This window comes from Podarcis tiliguerta, assembly GCF_965153285.1.
Source record: "Podarcis tiliguerta genome assembly, chromosome: 17".
Lineage (NCBI taxonomy): Eukaryota > Metazoa > Chordata > Lepidosauria > Squamata > Lacertidae > Podarcis > Podarcis tiliguerta.
In genome coordinates, this window is record NC_139550.1 from 31,091,524 (window position 1) to 31,112,327 (window position 20,804).

The 20,804-nt window shown below is 45.0% G+C and overlaps 1 protein-coding gene across 4 annotated transcripts in view; it reads left to right on the forward strand.

Annotated features, from left to right (window-relative positions):
• PLPPR2 (phospholipid phosphatase related 2) overlaps positions 1 to 7,705 on the forward strand; it is a 46,422-nt gene extending 38,717 nt beyond the window's left edge. Inside the window, exons 7-9 of one of the 4 annotated variants that reach the window (XM_083420464.1) lie at positions 1,821 to 1,945; positions 4,150 to 4,194; positions 5,642 to 5,735. In XM_083420464.1, coding sequence (XP_083276590.1) covers positions 1,821 to 1,945; positions 4,150 to 4,174 — 150 coding nt within the window. In that variant the 3' untranslated portion in view covers positions 4,175 to 4,194; positions 5,642 to 5,735. Of the gene's footprint in view, positions 1 to 1,820; positions 1,946 to 4,149; positions 4,195 to 5,641 lie in introns of all 4 variants that reach the window. The other 3 variants (XM_083420462.1, XM_083420463.1, XM_083420465.1) reach the window with 3 other exon arrangements.
• The last annotated feature ends 13,099 nt before the right edge of the window (positions 7,706 to 20,804 follow it).

Sequence of the window (20,804 nt, forward strand, 5' to 3'; positions counted from 1 at the left end):
AGTTGCAGAACTTCGAAAGGTGGATCTTTAGGGTGATGAAAAGGAGGAGGAAGCAGGGGGCAGCAAGACATGGCCAATATCTTGCCAGCTCTAACCTCAACAGGGAAGTGTGTCAGGCTAGCTACTCCCCTTAGCTCTTGAGCCCCTAACTCTAGCTGCCTCCCTGGATGCGGGGAGGCTAACCACCACAATGATGCTTGGACCACGAGGGAGGAAGACACCTGCCAGCCAACTCTCTTGAATTCCCAATCTCCTTGCAATTTGCTTATCTCAGAGCCAGCTCAGTCCACCCTTCCCTTCTCTGCTCACATATCTGTAAGCCCAGAGTGACTCCTGTTCAAGCAAAGTCTCACCTTCAGCATGGTTGGGTGGGATTGGCAGTGTAGGGCATGGGTAGGGGACCTGTGGGTCCTCCAGATGTTGGTGAACTACCTCACCCCTGGCTATTGTCCATACTAGCTGGGGCTGATGCAAATTTGAAGCGGGAGGTTCTCTTGGTCTACTTTCCTCTGTGCAGTACGAGTTGAGTTGCAGTCCCAACACTTTCAAACATCAACATCTGAAGGGCCACATAGTTACCATCCCTGCTTTAGACACAACCCCTGTGATGGAACTGTGGGTCTGATTATGGACCAACCAACCAAACAAACCAAACCAAACACTGCAGGCAGGCAGGCAAGGAGAAAGTGGCCCTTCTACACAAAAGGCATGACTTTACATAGTTGTGAGTCAAGGTCCCGCTCCCCGCTTTGTGATGAAATAAGACACACGGACACAAGTAGTTTAGGTTAATGGGCTAAAAAAGGCCACAACTTTATTGGTTACAGAATGTGAGTGGTATTGGCTTAGGCATTGGGATCCGGACAGACTATACTTGACTCCTGCCCGCTCTGCAGGGAGTCACATGAGTGTTAACAACCTGTAGGGGGAGCTTGTTGATGCAAATCAACTGGAAGCTTTTCCCTAGAGTCACCGGGGGTCGAGCCATGGCCCTAGCCGCCACCTGGGCTTCGGACAGGAACCACAACCACCGGATTCCTTTAACGGTATACCCTTCAAGGGGAGGGGGAGGTGATGGCCACAACCTCCCCTCCGACACACAATGCGTTTCCAATGCCTAACCGCCAAACCTTACAAAGTTGTGATGATTTGCTAAGAGGTAGGCGAGAAACCAAGTGGCTGGACCCAATCTGCCAAGTGGAAAAAAATTACTACCAGGCCCCTTGGGCAACCAAGGCGACCAACCGAGGTCCATAGCAAGGTCAGGTGCTGAGGCAAAGCCTAAAGGGAGGGTGGTGATCTGAGGAAGCCGGGAACAAGAAGGAGGCGCTTGTGGGGCCCGCGGCCTTTTTAAACAGCAAAACCACGCCCACCAGCCTGCCGGATTGGCTGACTGGAGTGCGTGACACGGGCCAAGGACTCTAATGACACAGGGGCCCTGGCCACGCCCCCCTGCAGCCGCGGGAAGCGATTCCCGCTCACAACACTTCCCCTCCTGGAAGAGGAGAGGCTTTACACCTAAACAGAGTGAGTTTTTGTGAATCTATCCATGCCCCGAATTCTGGAACTTTTGGGATTCGCAAGTCCTTTTTTGTGTGGCATGAGCCACCTTCTCCCCAAGCCCTCCCCATTCTCCACACCTTGAAAATAATCCAAAACTTCCATTTTCTACCCTCCCCAATCCAAGCAAGTGTGTGTTGACCAAGCAGCTAATTGTTTCAATCTCTGTGTCGTTCTCTCCCAACCATCCATGTGTGCTCCCCCACTCCCCTGCTATGGTGCTGCCTGCCCGCCCCCCTTGGGGTGGGGTGGGGATGTAGCAGGTGAGGGACCCCCCAGAAGAACAGGAGTTTTCTACACTACTCTCAAGAGGCCTGGAGAGGCAGCTAGCGCGATCTCTCCGCTTGGCGGCGCCTGGAAACGCAGCAATGGGCCGCCCCTACGAGTAAGTGACTGATCCGGAGGAAGGGGGAGGGAACTGCCTTTGGGTCAGACTCAGCCCCCTGCAAGATGTCATCCCCACTGCTTGCTCAAGGCGGAACACTCATTGAGGGAGAATAAGATTTGGGCAGGGCGTCAGCGTAGGGGATAACTAGAGGTCAAGGAAGTTGAGGGCCGCAAGAATTGAGAAGAGAGGGCTGTGGGAATGGATGGGTCCAGAGAGACAGACATGAAGATGTCAAGGTAGTTGGGTCAGTTGCTTTGATGGTTTGAGGAGACCCTTCAGGTGGAAAGGAAGCATTGAAGGAAGTAAGAAGTTTCCCATACCCCTATACTAGGTGAGCTGGAATGCTCGAATCGAAGCAGAAATTCTCCACTCCAGCTAGGTCTGGTGAGGACAGGACGCCCCATCTGTATAAAGCCCATAGCTCAGTGCCCAGGTTCAGTTCCCAGATTCTACAGGAACAGCTGGGAAAGATTCCTGCCTGAGACTCTGGTGAGCTGCTTCCAGTCAGTGTAGAAGACAATACTGAGCAGGTTGACCAAATGGGTCCAACTTCCTATATTCCTTAGTCATCTGCATGGCTGGGGTTGCCTTGCAACTAATGGGCATCTCAACATTGATATACCGTAGCCTAGTGTTTCTCAAACTTGGATCTCCAGCTTTTGTTGGACTACAACTCCCAATATCCCTGGCCAATGGTCCTGCTAGCTAGGGATGGTGGGAGTTGTAGTCTAACAACAGCTGAAGACCCAGGTTTGAGAAACACTGCCATAGCCTGTGAGCAGAGGCAGCCTCTAAGTGCGCTGAATTGCCCAGCAGGCAATTCTCTTATCTTAAACGAAGGTATATTTATTAGGGGAAATGTCTAAGAATTGGAAGCACATTAGAAGCTGAAGAGATGATCTGAACATTATTTAATACTAAAGAGAACAATGAACCAGGAGAAATAAGCCTCAAAGTGTTCATTTGGTTCTTCCACGTGGCTTTTTAGCCTGCATGCCTCATGCCTTTTCACAGGTGTGTGGGGCTGTTTTCAGCCTGAGAGTTTGCATCTGTCTTTTAGGACTGGTGCAGCTGACTGAATTTCCATCTCAGTTTCAAAACCCACAAAATTTTTGGCCCTCTTAAAGTACACACACACACACACACAGATACATGGCTGCCTGGAAATGAGAGTCATGATCCCTACAGTTAGTTTTCTGTTCAGTCAGAGCAGTGTTTCCTTGAGTCTCCAGCTGTTTTTGGACCACAATTCCCATCACCTTTGACCACTGGCCCTGCTAGCTAGGGATTATGGGAGTTGTAGTCCAAAAACAGCTGGAGCCCCAAGGTTGGGAAACACTGAGTTAGAGTAAAGGTGGGGGAATCTGTGGCCCTCTCAATATTGCTGGACTACAACTCCCATCATCCCTCACCAGTGGCCATGGGTTTGGAATCCTACAGCATTTTTGGGGGTGGAGCACAGGTTCCCTTAATGAAGTCCTACATTTAAGCTGTCACAGGCTCTTCAACATCACAGGAAATTGTAACCAGCGATGCCAAAATACCTCTGAAAAGTAGTTTCCGGTCTACATGGGTTGACACATGTGATAACCCATCCTACAGGATGAGCAAAATTGGGCTAGCACATGCAAATCCAGGAGAGATCAGCTTGTTTTGATCACAGCTTGCGGGTGGAGGAGGAATGCCTGTCATAATATGATGTCCACCCAGGGGGGGTGGGAATTGTTGGCATCCATCTGTCTCAAGATACAATGGAGTGTGCCTCCAGGGGTGAAGCCAGACTGCTGTGTTAGCAGCACCAAAGCGACCTCCCTGGAGCACTAAGCCTGGGCAGGGTGTGTGGAGGTCCTGGGCTGCCCAGATGATAAGATGCCCCTCTTGGCTTTGCTGATGTGGTCCAAAGGAAGGCAGAGCAAGATATACAAGGCACCATGCAACTGTCTTAGGGATTCAACTGGATTTGTGTAGGGTTTACTCCTTAGCCTTTTCTTCTCCCAAAGATATCCTGCAAGGGGGCAGACGTCTAGGACCAGAGTTTTCCTACTCCTAGATGGGTACCTTTCCAGGTTGACGAGCCCCATCTGCCCCTCAGTGAGGGGGCAGCATCGCCCTAAATCACAGAGAGCTCTCTTCGTTTTAAGGGCAGGGGATAGTGAGATCCTTGGGCGAGATCCTTATTCTGACAATTCTGTGTGCAACAGGAGGCCTGGCAACATGGCGGAGTAGGTTAACAAATGCCCATGGAGGTGCGTTTGCATGGACAGCTTATCTGTGGATGCCCATTGCCCATCCTGCAGGCAACATGCGCCAGCCTTTCCCCCCGCCCCCTGCTTCCCTGAGCTTGAGCATTAATAACCCGCTTGCTCTGGCTGTGCCATGCTTTCTCTGATGCTTTGCAGAACAGCAGGAAGTGACCTCAACATAGTGAGCAAAGTCCTGAGGGTTAGCCTGCTTGGGCAGCTGGGGTACAACCCAGCAGCTGGCTTCCTTAAGGATGTGACTGCCACACCATGCTTCTGCTTTGGTTTTGAGCACTGGAGGAAGGCAGCACCTCTCTCTGAAGAGCAGCAGGGATGAAGTGGCAGTTCAGGAGAGCAAGGGACTCATGTCTGGGGGTAACTAGCTCCACTGGTTCCCAGGCTCCCTTGCCAGCAGTGCTGATGGGTCAAAGACAGGCTGAAAACAGAGCGTTAAATGCACTTTGTATCATATCTGCTGCAGATCATATGACCCTCGAGAAACAAATGCTTGCAGGCACATCCTTCAAAGGAAACCAGCAGCAATGTTGTGTTTATGTGTGTGTGTATTTGCGTGTGTGTGTAGTTCTGTGCTAGATACTCCAAATTCCGCAACTAGAAAAATTCCGAGACTAGAATAAATTATGCCAGCTAGATAAATTTACATAGCCAACCTAATCCACACACATAGGTTGCAATCCTATGCCCACTTACAGGGGAATAAGCCCCACTGAACACAGTGGAACTTACTCCTGAGTAAGTAGGCACAGAACTGTGCTGCAAGTCTTGGTTTTCTTTGTTGCTGTGCTGCTTTGCCTTTTTTTATATATGTTGTTCACACCAAAATAGACTTGTTGTTGTTGTTGTTTGTTTGAGACATTTTTGCAACAACCAGAAGATAGGGGGGTGAAGTCTCATATGTCATGGCTATAAGTAAAGACTAGGTCAACTTTTCCTCTGATCCTCTGAATTTTCAAAGCTATAAGCGGAAAATCCTCCCTTGCACTTAAAAACACCATCTTATGGCCACAAGGACTAGGAGTGTGCTTCTTTAAAATGCACACACATCAACAAGATGAGGAAAGCTTTAAAATTACTGGATTTACTCGAATGTAATGCGCACCTTTTTTGGCCAAATTATGTTGCGAAAATTCGGGTGCGCATTATGTTTGATGGCGCATTTACATTTGCCAGCAAATACTTTTTTGGTTTCAAGGTTTTGAAAATTGAGGCGTGCATTAGATTCGATGGCCCATTCCTTTTGAGTAAATGTGGTACTAGATTCCGCTTGATAGATTACCTTGGGTGTTGCACCACAATCATGACCCTGCTGTTTTGGCACTAGTAGGGCCCAGCTGAAGGTTCTGATCAAACTCAGACCTCTCAAACAGTTTGTTACTCTTTCTGAAGGCAGAACTGACTCTCGTTCTTTTGCCTCTCCCTCTTTCTGTTCCAGAATCACGGAGTTGTGTTCTCAGAGGTCACCTGATCCTCAGCTGTGTCTTTTCCCCACCACCCCAGATGTCCTCATTCCCTCCCGGTCAGTCACAAGCGAGGTCTGACCTATGGAGGCACTCCTGGTCTCCTTACTGTGGGACTGGGCCTTTTTTGTTCAGGGGGGTGGGGGCGTCTAACTTCTCACACTCTCAATTTCCCAACCTCCTCCTTGGCCTTTCCTGGGACCAGGTTCGTTGATTGTCATGACATACTTCAGATTATCTGATGCGAGTGTGCAACATAGCTTGGGGGCAGGGAGAATAAGAATGAAACCTTCTACGTTTTCCAGGGAGCCTGGGGCTGTTTGCAGGGGCTCGATCTTGCTGCTAGTTGTGTGTCTTCTGGGAGACTGAACCTACAGGGACTTTAAGAGTTAAGACTCCTCACCACTTCCTTCTTGCTGTGGCCTTTTGTGCCTCTTTAAGGAAACTGGGATGCAAACTGACTGACTTGGCACCCCCATCCTTTCCACAGCTGCTTTTTTCTCTTTTGGAATGGGGTTCAGTGCTGTTTCCAAGAAGTAGCTTTGTCTACATGGAATGACATCCCATACCCTTTGAGCCCAAAGGAAGCAGGTTCTCAGTTATATTCAACCAGGAATGAGCTGGGTGGAGTTTTGTCCAAAGACAAGGCCAATGGCCAACGTCTGAAGATTTGGTTGGGGAACAAAGGAACAGAAACCCAGGCAGGGAGGACAGAATGACTAAACCCAGGGGCTACTATAGCATTGTTTGGGAGGCTGTTGAGCTCCAGAGCTGGGGGCAAGGATAGGAAGTGTTTCCTTCTAGCGTCTGGCAAAGCAGACTAGAGGGAGGCATTTATGGAACACCAGCTTAGCGACTTACAGGCCGGCATCAGTCGGTCCACCAGAAAACACAAAGGCCTCCAAATGCTGATCACATAACAAGTGCTGTTTGCATACCAGCCTCTGTACACCCTAGGGAAGGGGAGGAACATGGGGAATGGTGGGTTGGAAGCATTTCAGGAAGGCGTCTGTGGTGGGCTCTGTTTCTATGTGCAGCAGCTGATCTTGGCACCTTCTGGTGGACCTCAAAACCGGTGGTCATTTTAATAAAGTTGTGTCAGGACACATCTCCATCAGCAGAGAAGGACCTCTGCCTGAGACCTTGGAAAAACCATTGCTGGTCAGAATAGACACGATTCTGGTCGAGGCAGACCAATGACCTGAAACATATAGCCTCCACATGCTCAGGGAACCCTTATTGTTAACCCCAAGCTATGTGGCATTCGGCAAATGTTCCAGATCAGTTTCTCCTGTGGCTCAAATGGAGCCTTTCCTAGGATGGACCAGGACCAGCTGCTGTGCTCTAGAAAGGGCTCCCGGAGCTCTGCGTTAGCATGACTCTAAGCATATAGAATCCCTTGAGCCCTGAACCTTCAATGGCCCATTAGACCAGTTCCCTGTAGTCACATCCCCCATTGGGCTTGGAGCCGTTTGCATGTGGGTATTCTTGGGTGACTTAGGGCAAACCCTCCAACCCTGTTGTCTCTTAGGGGCATGCTCTCACTACTGATACAAGAGTTGAAGCAACTTCTCTAAATTCCCATTCCCACTGCAGTCGAAGCCAGGTCAGGAATAACATTAGCTTACATGCATGACATAGATAGCTTCATTGTCCCCGCCACACCTCTTTCGCTCGCCAGCAGCAACCCCACTCTTCCAGATATTTCAGTTGCAAGCATCTTGGCAGACAGTGCTGACCTCACAACATCCTGCCTGCCCACTGTGGGTAACCTCCCAGCTTCTGGGAAGAAGCACTGCCCTGGGCCTCTCTGCCCATACATTTGAGAGACTCCCATCCAAGCCAGCACCCCGGCCTGGTGCCGACAACCGCTGCTGTGCCAGTGCAGCAAAACCACTGGGCATATTTTGGATACACCCTGGGGGCAGAGGGATGCTTCAGAGAGCATCAGAGGGCCTGGGCTGCTGCTACTATGCTTGGAGCAATGGAACACCCACACGTTTCCAGAATGAATTGAATAAACTAATGTTTTAACAATCTCTCTTGTTCAACCGAGTCATTCATTCAAGGAAGGGTTCTGGTGGTTTGAGTGGAACTTGGGGGTGCCCAGTTCACTGTGGATCAAATGTGGACGGGTCAATGTTGGTTTCTCATTTTTCCAATCTTAAGTTTGGTTCTCCACATCAGTTTGCAATTTTAGCCTTCCTTCATGCGCTCCTCGGGTGCTTTTCCCTGGTTGGAATGCCTCCTTGAACTGTGATAATGCCTCTTGTTTGGCTGGATGGAGAATGGAGTGGATGGGTGGGTGGGTGTGTCAAAACCTCTGACTTTTTGAGTGGTTGGAATAGAGCCTACTGTGCAAAGGTAAGAGCCATATCCATTAATCTGCATACTGTTGCTTCGGGTGCCACCCACCACTGGCAGGGCCTTCTGCCTTCCATAAGGCAGAAAGAGTGAGGCAGATGCCCCAGACAGCAAATTCTGAGGGAGGAAAAGGGCTAGAAATGTGCCATGTGGTCTGTCCTACAGCCCCTAAGCTAACTCGCTGCCCTAAGGGTGTGGTGGAAGACATAATAATAATAATAATAATAATAATAATAATAATAATAATTTTCATTATTTGTACCCCACCCATGTGACTGGGTTGTCCCACTCTATTCCATCACCAGTGCTGAAGTAAGATTCAGCTGTCTAGTCAAATTTTGTGCACAAAATGGGGAATTCACATCCTTTCTCTTTTCCCCAGGTAGCAAAATGGCTTGGGCAGTTTTGGGCAGATCCTGACCTCTGGCCTGGAGTCCCAGAAGGGAGAATATGGCCTCCATAGTGGTAGTCTCGTAATCTGGTGAACTGGGTTCGCGTCTCCGCTCCTCCACATGCAGCTGCTGGGTGACCTTGGGCCAGCCACACTTCTTTGAGGTCTCTCAGCCCCACTCACCTCACAGAGTGTTTGTTGTGGGGGAGGAAGGAAAGGAGAATGTTAGCCACTTTGAGACTCCTTAGGGTAGTGATAAAGCGGGATATCAAATCCAAACTCTTCTTCTCCAGGCTGAAAAGGTCTTGGTCTAAAGTGTTCGGGGTGCAGGGTCAGTGTAAAAAATAAATGATTTGCGAATGGTACATGCCCAAAGGTGGAAAGAAGAAACAGTCCCAACGAAAGAAGATCGGCAATTAAAACTGATGGAATATGAAGAGATGGTGAAACTTGCCAGAAGAATAAGAGATCCAGACGAGAGACTTTTTCAATAACAGAATGTGAATTTGTTGAATTTATGAAGACAAATGGTAAACAATTAAAAACGTTAGCAGGATTGACATAAACAGGAGCAGTAAAAAAACAACAACATAGAGAGTAAAAAGATTAAATTTATAAATAGGTTGGAATTGATGATGCAGTAAGATTGTGATATAAAATAAGGAATAGCAGAGATGAGGAGAAGAAGTCAAAGAAAATGTTGGTTTTTGTTTAGATTAGTTTTTTTTGTTGTTTTTTTGTAGAAACATTGTAAAATGAAAAATTGGAAAAATCAAATATTTTAAAAATAAATAAAATATTAAATGACTTGCAGGGGGACAAGACAGAGTTTTGATGGTTGTGTAAGGTGGCATGGGGTGAAAGAGGAGAGCGCAAAATATGGTCTGAAGCTCAACATCAAAAAAACGAAGATCATGGCCACTGGTCCCATCAGCTCCTGGCAAATAGAAGGGGAAGAAATGGAGGCACTGAGAGATTTTACTTTCTTGGGCTCCATGATCACTGCAGATGGTGACAGCAGCCATGAAATTAAGAGACGCCTGCTTCTTGGGAGGAAAGCAATGACCAACCTAGACAGCATCTTAAAAAGTAGAGACATCACCTTGCCAACAAAGGTCCGTATAGTAAAAGCTATGGTTTTCCCAGTAGTGATGTATGGAAGTGAGAGCTGGACCATAAAGAAGGCTGATCGCCGAAGAATTGATGCTTTTGAATTATGGTGCTGGAGGAGACTCTTGAGAGTCCCATGGACTGCAAGAAGATCAAACCTATCCATTCTGAAGGAAATCAGCCCTGAGTGCTCACTGGAAGGACAGATCCTGAAGCTGAGGCTCCAATACTTTGGCCACCTCAGGAGAAGAGAAGACTCACTGGAAAAGACCCTGATGTTGGGAAAGATGGAGGGCACAAGGAGAAGGGGATGACAGAGGACGAGATGGTTAGACAGTGTTCTCGAAGCTACCAGCATGAGTTTGACCAAACTGTGGGAGGCAGTGGAAGACAGGAGTGCCTGGCGTGCTCTGGTCCATGGGGTCACGAAGAGTCGGACACGACTAAACGACTAAACAACAACAAGGTGGCATGGGAGAAACTTCGTTCCAAGTAAGCTTCCCCTACCTCTTTCCTCCCTGATTAGGCTCCACAGCTTCAAAAACAACAGCAGTATTGCTAGGCCTCTTCCAGGATCGGGTTTTCCTGCCAGTAATCTCCCTTTAATGAGGAGACACCTTTGTATATGCCTGACCTGGAACAGAACAGCTGTTTTGTGTTGCGATGGGTATACATGATCTCTGGCAAATGACAGGGCTTTCTTCCTTCCTTCCTTGACTATGGAGAATTCTCGGAAAAATAAAATTTGACTTCCTATAACTTTAGGTATTAGCTAGCATTCTTATCCTCTCCCCATCCCCAGTTGTGTTTCGTGTTTCGATTGTGATGAGCTGTATTTCTCTTATTAGAAATCTAGCCCATTTGTTTTTGGGGTGTTTTTTAGGCTGTGGCCAAGGAACTTAAGGAGGCTTGTCACTATGCTCCTGGCACAACTTTGCAGCTTTGCAGTAACTGTAAAATATGGGGTGAGATCCAACATCAATCATACTCAAGGTAGACCCATTAAAAGTACTGGATTATGTAACTTCAAGTTGATTGATTTCAAAGGGTCTTTTCTGACTTAGTTGGATATCACCCATGGCATTTATTGCCTATAAAGATAGTTAAAAGTTTTGCTTGTTATTTTCAATAACTGGGAATTTCTCATTCCATCTAAAGAGATCCAGTACATGTGGAAAACTGTCATTGATTGATTTAACACCATCTGCTAACACCATCTTTCTTAACACCATCTGTTTACCATCCCATTTTGATGATAAGAAAAAGCAGTTTATGGAGAGGGACAGAAACACCTCTATCAAATATGAGAGTAACCCCTAAAACTGGGGAACAACGTAAATAACAACTGAGAGAAGCCAGAGTAAGTTAGTTAGCCATACATCAAATATTGCTTCTTGTAACTCATCCAAGACAGACATGACAAGGCCATTATTTGAAAATCTTAAGTATAAATAAGTATTACGTTTTAAGCTTTAAGGTATTTTACGGTAAGATAAGGTTAAATAAATTAAGGCAAATTGAATAACAGATTATGGGGAAAGGTGAGAAGGATTTGCTGAGTTAATTAATAAGTTAAATTGTTAAGATAAATTAGTCAATAAAAATTGAGAAAGATGGAAAGAATTTGCTGAAATAACTAATTAAACTAGAATACAAAAAGGGAGGTGTGAGGACGTCAATGAAACAAGCAAATGGAAGTTAAATATATGCAATATGGGATTTGTGGTTTTTTTCCCTTTTTTTTCTTTTTTTGTTGTTGTATTGCTGTATTGGTTTTTATGTACTTTCTTTCTTTTCTTTCTTTTTTTGTGTATTGTAGTGCTGTTTTCTATTTTTTCTTCTTTTCTGTAATCCTAAAAATTTTAATAAATATGATTTTTAAAAAAAGAAAAGAAAATCTTATTACTGACACATATTTGCCAAATAGTAAAGGTATGGTCTCAACTTTATATAAATTGCAGGGGTTTGTTTGGCATGGGAACAGAAGGATTAACATTGATATGGGAACAAAGCACGGGGAACAATAGGTAAAGAAAAATGGCAAGCCCTCAGAGAGCAGGGAAGACTTTTTAAGATGGTCTCAGCAAAAGTTAGAGAGTCCTCTTTTAAACCATTGCTCCACTGGTATCATTCTCCAATTAATTAACTCTGTCTGTTGGAGAGGTTGCAGTAATAAAGGTACATTCTTCCACATGTGGTGGACTTGCTCCACTGTGCAATTTTTGGGGGGACAAAGGTCTTTGCTGAATGTGATAATGCAATTTGGCACAATGTACAACCATCTCAGAAGGCTGATTGCCGAAGAATGGATGCTTTTGAATTCTGGTGCTGGAGGAGACTCTTGAGAGTCCCATGGACTGCAAGAAGATCAAACCGATCCATTCTGAAGGAAATCAGCCCTGAGTGCTCACTGGAAGGACAGATCCTGAAGCTGAGGCTCCAATACTTTGGCCACCTCAGGAGAAGAGAAGACTCCCTGGAAAAGACCCTGGTGTTGGGAAAGATGGAGGGTACAAGGAGAAGGGGACGACAGAGGACGAAATGGTTGGACAGTGTTCTCGAAGCTACCAGCATGAGTTTGACCAAACTGTGGGAGGCAGTGGAAGACAGGTGTGCCTGGCGTGCTCTGGTCCATGGGGTGACGAAGAGTCGGACATGACTAAACGACTAAACAACAACGACAACCATCTCTGGAACTTGCCCTGTTGCTATTGTCCAGAAAGCAAAACTGATCCCTACCTTTTATAGAAATAGTGACATTCCTTTTTTTTATATAAATATTTTTTATTATTTTATTATTATTATTTATTATTATTATTATTATTTATTATTATATTATTTATATAAATATTTTTTTATATAAATATTTTTATATAAATATTTTAAATAAATATTTTTTTTATATAAAATATTTTTAAAGCTTATTATTATTATTATTATTATTAGGTTTTACATAAGAGATAAAGCAACCAAAAATAAACAACAGCACAACAAAAATAGAAAAATACAGTAAAACACAAACACAAAACAGCGAAAAATATCAAAAAGGAAAAACAAAAAATAAAAACAATTTTATCCTCATTATATTCCTTGCATTAACTTATTTCTCCGACCTCCCCAGACCTCCCTTCTCTGTATTCCAAATCATATATTCAGTCAGCAAATTCCTTCCCTCTGTTTTAATTAATTTTGTCTTAGTTTTAATGTCTTAGTATAACTTAATTTTCTTATATCTTAAAATATTGGGTCTTATTTAATCTTTAAACTTTTTACTAATAACCTTTTACGTTCAATCAGATGTCATCAAACATTCATTATCTTATAATGTTTCTGTAGGTAATCTTTGAACTTCCTCCAATCTTCTTTCACCGTCTCTTCTCCCTGGTCTCTGATTCTGCCGGTCATTTCAGCCAATTCCATATAGTCCATTACTTTCATCTGCCATTCTTCCAGGGTGGGTAGTTCCTGTGTCTTCCAATACTGTGCGATGAGTATTCTTGCTGCTGTTGTAGCATACATAAAAAATGTCCTGTCCTTCTTTTGCACCTGTCGGCCGACCATGCCCAGGAGAAAGGCCTCTGGTTTCTTCGGGAAGGTGTATTTAAACACTTTTTTCATTTCATTATAGATCATCTCCCAGAAGGTCTTAATCCTTGGGCACGTCCACCAAAGGTGAAAGAATGTACCTTCAGTTTCTTTACATTTCCAACATTTATTATCGGGCAAATGATAAATTTTTGCTAACTTGACTGGTGTCATGTACTATCTGTATATCATTTTCATAATATTCTCTCTTAAGGCATTACATGCCGTGAATTTCATACCAGTGGTCCATAACCGTTCCCAGTCAGCCAGCATTATATTGTGACCAACATCTTGTGCCCACTTAATCATTACCGATTTCACTTCCTCATCCTGTGTATTCCATTTCAACAGCAAGTTATACATTCTTGACAAGGTCTTAGTTTTGGGTTCTAGCAGTTCTGTTTCCAATTTTGATTTTTCCACCTGGAAGCCAATTTTCCTATCCAATTTATAAGCCTCCATTATCTGATAGTAATGAAGCCAATCACGGATTCTGCTTTTTAGTTTGTCAAAACTCTGCAGTTTCAATTTATCTCCATCTTGTTCTAAGATCTCCCAATATTTTGGCCAATTGGCCTCCATATTGGGTCTTTTTAAAGCTTTTGCTTCCATTGGTGACAACCACCTTGGGTCTTATTTTCGAATAAGTCTTTATATCTAGTCCATACATTAAACAGTGCTTTCCTGACAATGTGAATTTTAAACATTCTATGCACTTTAACTTTGTCATACCATAGATATGCATGCCAACCAAACACATTGTTAAATCCTTCTAAATCCAATATATCTGTATTTTCAAGAAGTAGCCATTCCTTCAACCAGCAGATTGCTGCTGCTTCATAATAGAGTTTTAAGTCTGGCAGGGCAAAGCCTCCTCTTTCCTTTACATCCGTTAGTATTTTAAATTTTATCCTTGGCTTTTTGCCCTGCCAGACAAATCTAGATATATCTTTCTGCCACTTCTTGAAACAGTCAGTTTTGTCAATAATCTGCAATGTCTGGAATAAAAATAACATTCTTGGCAATACATTCATCTTTATCACAGCAATACGGCCTAATAGTGAGAGTTTCAAATTTGACCATATTTCTAGATCTTTCTTTATCTCCATCCAGCATTTGTCATAATTGTCTTTATATAAATTCCCATTTTTTGCTGTCATAGTAATTCCCAAGTACTTTACTTTTTTAACCACGGTCAACCCTGTCTCATTCTGAAACCTCTCTTTCTCAATTTCTGTTAAGTTCTTTTCCAAAACCTTTGTTTTAGTCTTGTTAAGCTTAAAACCTGCCAATCGACCAAACTCCTGAATCAGTTCTAAAACTCTTTTCACACTAGATTCTGGCTCCTGTAATGTCAAAACTAAGTCATCTGCAAATGCTCTGAAATAGTGACATTCCTTCAGGATGCAGCAAGACAGAGAAAAGCACTAGATTTCTGAAATAAATAACATTTTGGGAATGGTTCAAGCAAGCATTTGCCGAAAACCCTACTAAACAATTAAGAGCATGAGTTAACAAAAACTATGAGGATGAATTTGCAGCACTGTCACTTAGATACATAATATATGTTAATGAACAAAGAAGGGAGGATCTCACTTCATGGTGATTCACTTGGGTTAAGTATCCCATCTACAATGGAACTGGTTTTAAGCTCTTTTGGACTATAGGTCTAGTTAGATCAGAGATTCCTTAACAAGTCCTCCCATGGCTATGGAACAAAACAGACAATAACATAAATATACTTCATGCTTATTGTTGGCAGATGGGGTGGAGGAGACAGGCACTCATACCTGTGAACAATAAAAATAAAATTCTAAGAAGAGTTAGGCAGAAACCTCCGGCAGCAGCAGCTCCTCCTCTTGCCATCCTATCCTCCTTGCTGAAGCTAAGCTGAATTTTATTATTTTGGTCACAGACCAGTTCCAGCCCACATACAATATCAACGAAGTCATAAAACACAATAGGGATACATATGAATTTGCAATTAGGCATAACAGGGACAATACTGATATAGCAACAGTTAAAAAATAGATATAAATTAAAACTTAGTCACTAACATATAACCTAAAATTATCGTTTAAAACCTTAATCATTATGATAGCACAGCTTGTTCCCTAAGTTTTATGGCAATCGCACAGAATTTGGCTACCCTTAACGTGATCTCAGGGATGCGGGTGGCGCTGTGGGTAAAAGCCTCAGCGCCTAGGGCTTGCTGATCGAAAGGTCGGCGGTTCGAATCCCCGCGGCGGGGTGCACTCCCGTTGCTCGGTCCCAGCGCCTGCCAACCTAGCAGTTCGAAAACACCCCTGGGTGCAAGTAGATAAATAGAGACCGCTTACTAGCGGGAAGGTAAACGGCGTTTCCGTGTGCGGCTCTGGCTCGCCAGAGCAGCGATGTCACGCTGGCCACGTGACCCGGAAGTGTCTCTGGACAGCGCTGGCCCCCGGCCTCTTGAGTGAGATGGGCGCACAACCCTAGAGTCTGTCAAGACTGGCCCGTACGGGCAGGGGTACCTTTACCTTTTAACGTGATCTCAGGATCCTTTTCCTCTACCAGGGATTTTAGACATTGAAGAGCATGAGACTCTTAACCTCAGGGTCATGGATTTGTGCCCCACGTTGGGCCTGAAGCTAAGCTTGCTTGGTGCCCTCCTTCAGGTATGGTGGAACATCACCAATTTTGAAACAAGATTCAGCTTCTACTCTCACCTGATTCTCTCTGTTGTGGAATGTGTGTGCGCCATCTTTAATAATAATACCTTTATTGTCAATGTACAACCTGTGTACAATGAAATTAACTGAGCCTCCCTCCCCACCCCACCTCACAAACACTCAGTCTCATTGCACTCTGTGTGCTTGTCGCACAACACACCAACCCCGAAAGTCAGTTGCGCTATATTATATATATCTTGTCCTTTCCCTTGGGCAGCAAAATGTCTTCAGGGAGCCCTGTTTGTTTACCCATGTTGAGTTGCGCTGGAATCTGGCACCACAACATTTACGTCTCTTCCATTAACAGCTACTAGTAATAACATGGCATCTTTGATAATTTTATTGTGGGGGTGGATTTCAAAATTCAACATTGCAGCCAGTTCTCTTAATAGTTCAAATAAATCCTTTGGGAGATTGGTCCCAATGGGATGCCAACCCATCAATCCCTGTTGAATGAACTTTATTCAGAGGAAATTGCTCAGCAGGTTCTCCCAATTTCTATCAAGTTTTGGGCTGGCTAACTAGATGCAGTGGAAGACCGGGCAAAGTTAAAGTTGATGTTGTCAGGTGTAGCTTGTCACATAGGGACAAGGAAAGCTGCAGATACTGTACTGAAATTCCTTCTTCCTCACAGTACAAAAATACAGTGGTACCTCAGGTTAAGAACTTAATTTGTTCCTGTTCTTAACCTGAAACTGTTCTTAACCTGAGGCACCACTTTAGCTAATGGGGCCTCCTGCTGCCACTGTGCCGCCAGAGCACGATTTCTGTTCTCATCCTGAAGCAAAGTTCTTAACCCGAGGTACTATTTCTGGGTTAGCGGAGTCTGTAACCTGCAGCATCTGTAACCTGAAGTGTTTGTAACCTGTGGTACCACTGTAAAATAAAATACAGGAACCCTGCTGAGTCTTCCTCTGCATTTGGCCACCTGAGTTATGGGGTCGGTCAGAAATCAAACTCGCTGCAGACTGTTTTCCATCAGATTCTTTCACATGACGTTGCTGAGGCAAAAGAAATCTCTTCCTTCCCCACTTTCCTGTTGGAGAGATCAGAGTTGGTCTCAGTGGGTTCACTGACCCTGACAACAATGGGAAATGAATGCAAATATTAAAATATTTACTCTGATTGTCTTGTCTTTTATTTCTTTATGCATTTTTTGTGTCCCCCCCCCATTATGTTTTATTGTACTTTTATTGGTGTTAGCTGCCCTGAGCCCGGTTCTGGCTGGGGGGCGGGGGCGGGGTATAAATAAAAAATTATTATTGTATTATTATTATTATTATACCTCGGGTTAAGTACTTAATTCGTTCCAGAGGTCAGTTCTTAACCTGAAACTGTTCTTAACCTGAGGTACCACTTTAGCTAATAGGACCTCCCGCTGCCGCCACGCCACCAGAGCAAGATTTCTGTTCTCATCCTGAAGCAAAGTTCTTAACCCGAGGTAATATTTCTGGGTTAGCGGAGTCTGTAACCTGAAGCGTATGTAACCTGAAGTGTATGTAACCTGAAGTGTATGTAACCCGAGGCAGTGGCGTAGCGTGGGGGGTGCAGGGGGGGCCGGCCGCACCGGGCGCAGCATCTGGAGGGTAGGGTTAGGGGGCGCAAATCCACGGGTTAGGGGGCGCAAATCCACGGGTTAGGGGGTGCAAATTACTTGCCTTGCCCCGGGTGCTGACAACCCACGCTACGCCACTGACCCGAGGTACCACTGTATTATTAAACAGTGGGTTTTGCGGGAGAGGGGGCTGCTGTGCTGCCTTCACCTCCATGGTTGGGATTTTCAAAAGTTAGCAGGCAGGGAGAGAACAGGGACCTCTATTTGGTTAAGGGATTTGGGGTTCCCCACTTCATCCTTGTATCAAACCACATATTACTCCTTGAGAGTACATTTCTGGCCGTCATCAGTGTAAAGCACTGATTCCTGTTTAAGGATTTAAGGCTGCAGTATGAGGCTCACTTACCTGAGCCCAATGCAACATTGAAGGCAGTGACACAATTCTACTTTGCTTATGAAATGCATAGCAGTGGCTATGCTGAAAATGCTGTAAATATTACTACCTTTCGTACAAAAGGAACCACAAACAAATTTAAAAACACTACTCTTTTATGCTTTAATGTTTTCATAACTACGTTTCCCTGAATTATGTTTGTAATCAACATTTGTAAAACAATTCGAAGTAGCATAACTCGCTTAGCTTAACCCATTATAATCATTTCAATTAATCTGAAAAATAGTATTAATGGCATCAGCAGCATATTTCTATACAGCAACTAAACAACAACCCCATCATATTGGATAATGTCTAGCGAGCCTCCAATATTCCATTCTTGGGCAAGATGCTTCAACATATAGCAGGGCTGCCATATGTCCAGGTTGTCCCAAACATGTCCGGGAATTGGGCAGGAAAATGGCATCTGGTTGGATTTTTGACAAATCAGGAGGAAGAAGAAGAAGAAGAAGAAGAAGAAGAAGAAGAAGAAGAAGAAGAAGAAGAAGAAGAAGAAGTCTGGGGAAACCCGTATGCAAGGAGCTTTATATATATATATATATATATATATATATATATATATATATCAATTTTAAAAATTATAAAAATGCCAAAAACATATATCTTTTATGCTCTCAAAAAAAGCTCAACAACTTCAAGCACAAAGCTTTTGGGAATATGGTGCCATCTCAATTTGAAGTGTTTCTGGATTAAGCAGATTATCAAAATTAATTAGTTACTGGATGGTAACTGATTTGGTCACCTGATAGGAGATCTATACTAGGAACTGTGGAGGGTGTATGTATCCCTGTTGGTTGTGCTGGACCTCTCTGTAGCTTTTGATGCCATGGTACCTTTCTGGGCTGACTGGCTGGGATGGAACTTGAAGGCATTGTTTTATGGTGCTTCTGGTCATTTATGGAGTACCGGTTTCAGAAGGTTGTGCTAAGAGACCCTTATTTGACATCTTGGCCTTGGGCCTATGGTATCCCTCAGGGTTCCACCTTGTCCCCCATGTCATCTAACTCCTAAATGGAACTGCTGGAGAGTGTTCATGGGAGGTTTGGTGTCACCAACAGGCTGATGACACTCACTCTCCTTTCCATCTAAATCCAAGGAAGCTGCTCCAGTTCTGAATCAGTGTCTGGACCAGAAGAGACTGAACATACAGAAGCTTAATCCTGAAAAGATATTGGTTCACCTGGTCAGTCAAAGAGCTGATCAGGGAGTTCCACTTGTTTTGGAAAAGGTGCCATTCCTCATGAAAACTCAGGCTCACATTTTGGATGCCCTCAGGGATTCATCCCAGAAGTGGACTGCCCAGGTTTTGGTGGTAGCCAGGAATGTTTTTGCACAGCTCAGGCTAGCACGCCAGCAGCACCCGTCCCTATAATGTATGATCTGCCCATGATGACACATTATTTAGTTATATGGACTGACTCATGGGTCGGCAAACTAAGGCCCACAGGCCAGATCAGGCACAATTGCCTTCTAAATCCGGCCCGCGGATGGTATGGGAATCGCCATGTGGATCGCCAGTGCGTACGTTCTTTCCCTCTTCCTCCCTCTCCCTTACACGGTGGCAATGCCACCTCCTCCCTCCCTCCCTCCTCCTGGCTTCTCCCTGCCCTGCCTAGAGGAGGAAGGGGGCTGGGCTTTGTTGGTGTCAGCCCCTCCTCAGAGCCCTTTTGTGCTCCACTCATGATCCCTTCACCCCACCGCCGCCACCAGCCCCTGCCGCTCGCAAAACACAAGACCCACAGTTGGCTGAGCGCCCCTCTCGAGTGGCCACCATTTTAAGCAGCCCCTCTCCGGAGCCCTTTCACACACCGCTCATCACCCCTCATTCATTATTTTTTTGTTTGATCAAAATCTAGTCCAGCCCTCCACAAAGTCTGGGGAACAGTGGACCAGCCCCCTGCTGAAAAAGTTTGAGGATCCCTGGACTGACGGATCCAAGGTAGCCAGTTTAAGAGTTCTGTGTGTTCTGATCTCAGCCAGGAGATCCTGCTTCAGTTATAGTCAGAGGGGAGTTATGGCCAGCTGGGAAGCAACACTCAGATCTTCTCTCTTGACTTTTATCAACTCTACTGCTAAACCTGATGTGACACCTTTCACAAAATTAGCAATTGCGTTCTTTGAAAAATCAAATAACTGGTGCCCGTACAGCTCCTCCACTCTGGTGTAGGAAGGAAGACATTAACAACATTTTGTTCCTCTGCCACAATCCTGATCATGAGGTGGAGGGCTTGCTCTTTGGCGAGATGCTTGCTCTCTGAATCAGGGAAGTTCAGTGCTCTGCCCTGTGATAGAGAGAGGTGAGTCTTCTAGTTTTCCTCCAGTCCTTGGGAGAACTGTAGCACACCCAGCTTTGTTACCTTTCCAAACCTCCTCCTACCAGCTCTTTCTTTCTCCCTAGCATGACCTTTGCTCCTCCCTGGTTGTCATAGAGAGGAACCAGTCTTGTCAGCCCTCTGATAAGGTGCAGGTGCTCCACCTTATCCACGCCATCTCGATAAATATTTCAGAGCACCCTCCGGGCAGACATTTCCCCCCATTAATCTCCCATTAGCTGAGAGTGGGTACATGAGATGGATCACCTGGGCAGACCATGATTCAATCACTGCCTTCCCAGGGGCTCGCCTTTTACAAGCCAGTCCATCATCTTAGGTGGAGACAGGCAGGGTGGGTTGCTGCCTGCAAATGCCCGGTCAGGTGATTTTGGGTGGGGGTGGTGCTCAGAAGCATGGATTGGGGGGTGGAGGGTGAGCATGGCACAGCAAGACAAGCAAAGAAAACGACCCTCTTCAGATGTTCTGATGCCACCCCTTGGGCATGTGGGTGGCATGAGAACAAATGCCTTGGGTTACAGACGCTTCAGGTTACAGACACTTCAGGTTACAGACTCCACTAACCCAGAAATAGTACCTCGGGTTAAGAACTTTGCTTCAGGATGAGAACAGAAATCGTGCTCCGGTGGCGCGGCAGC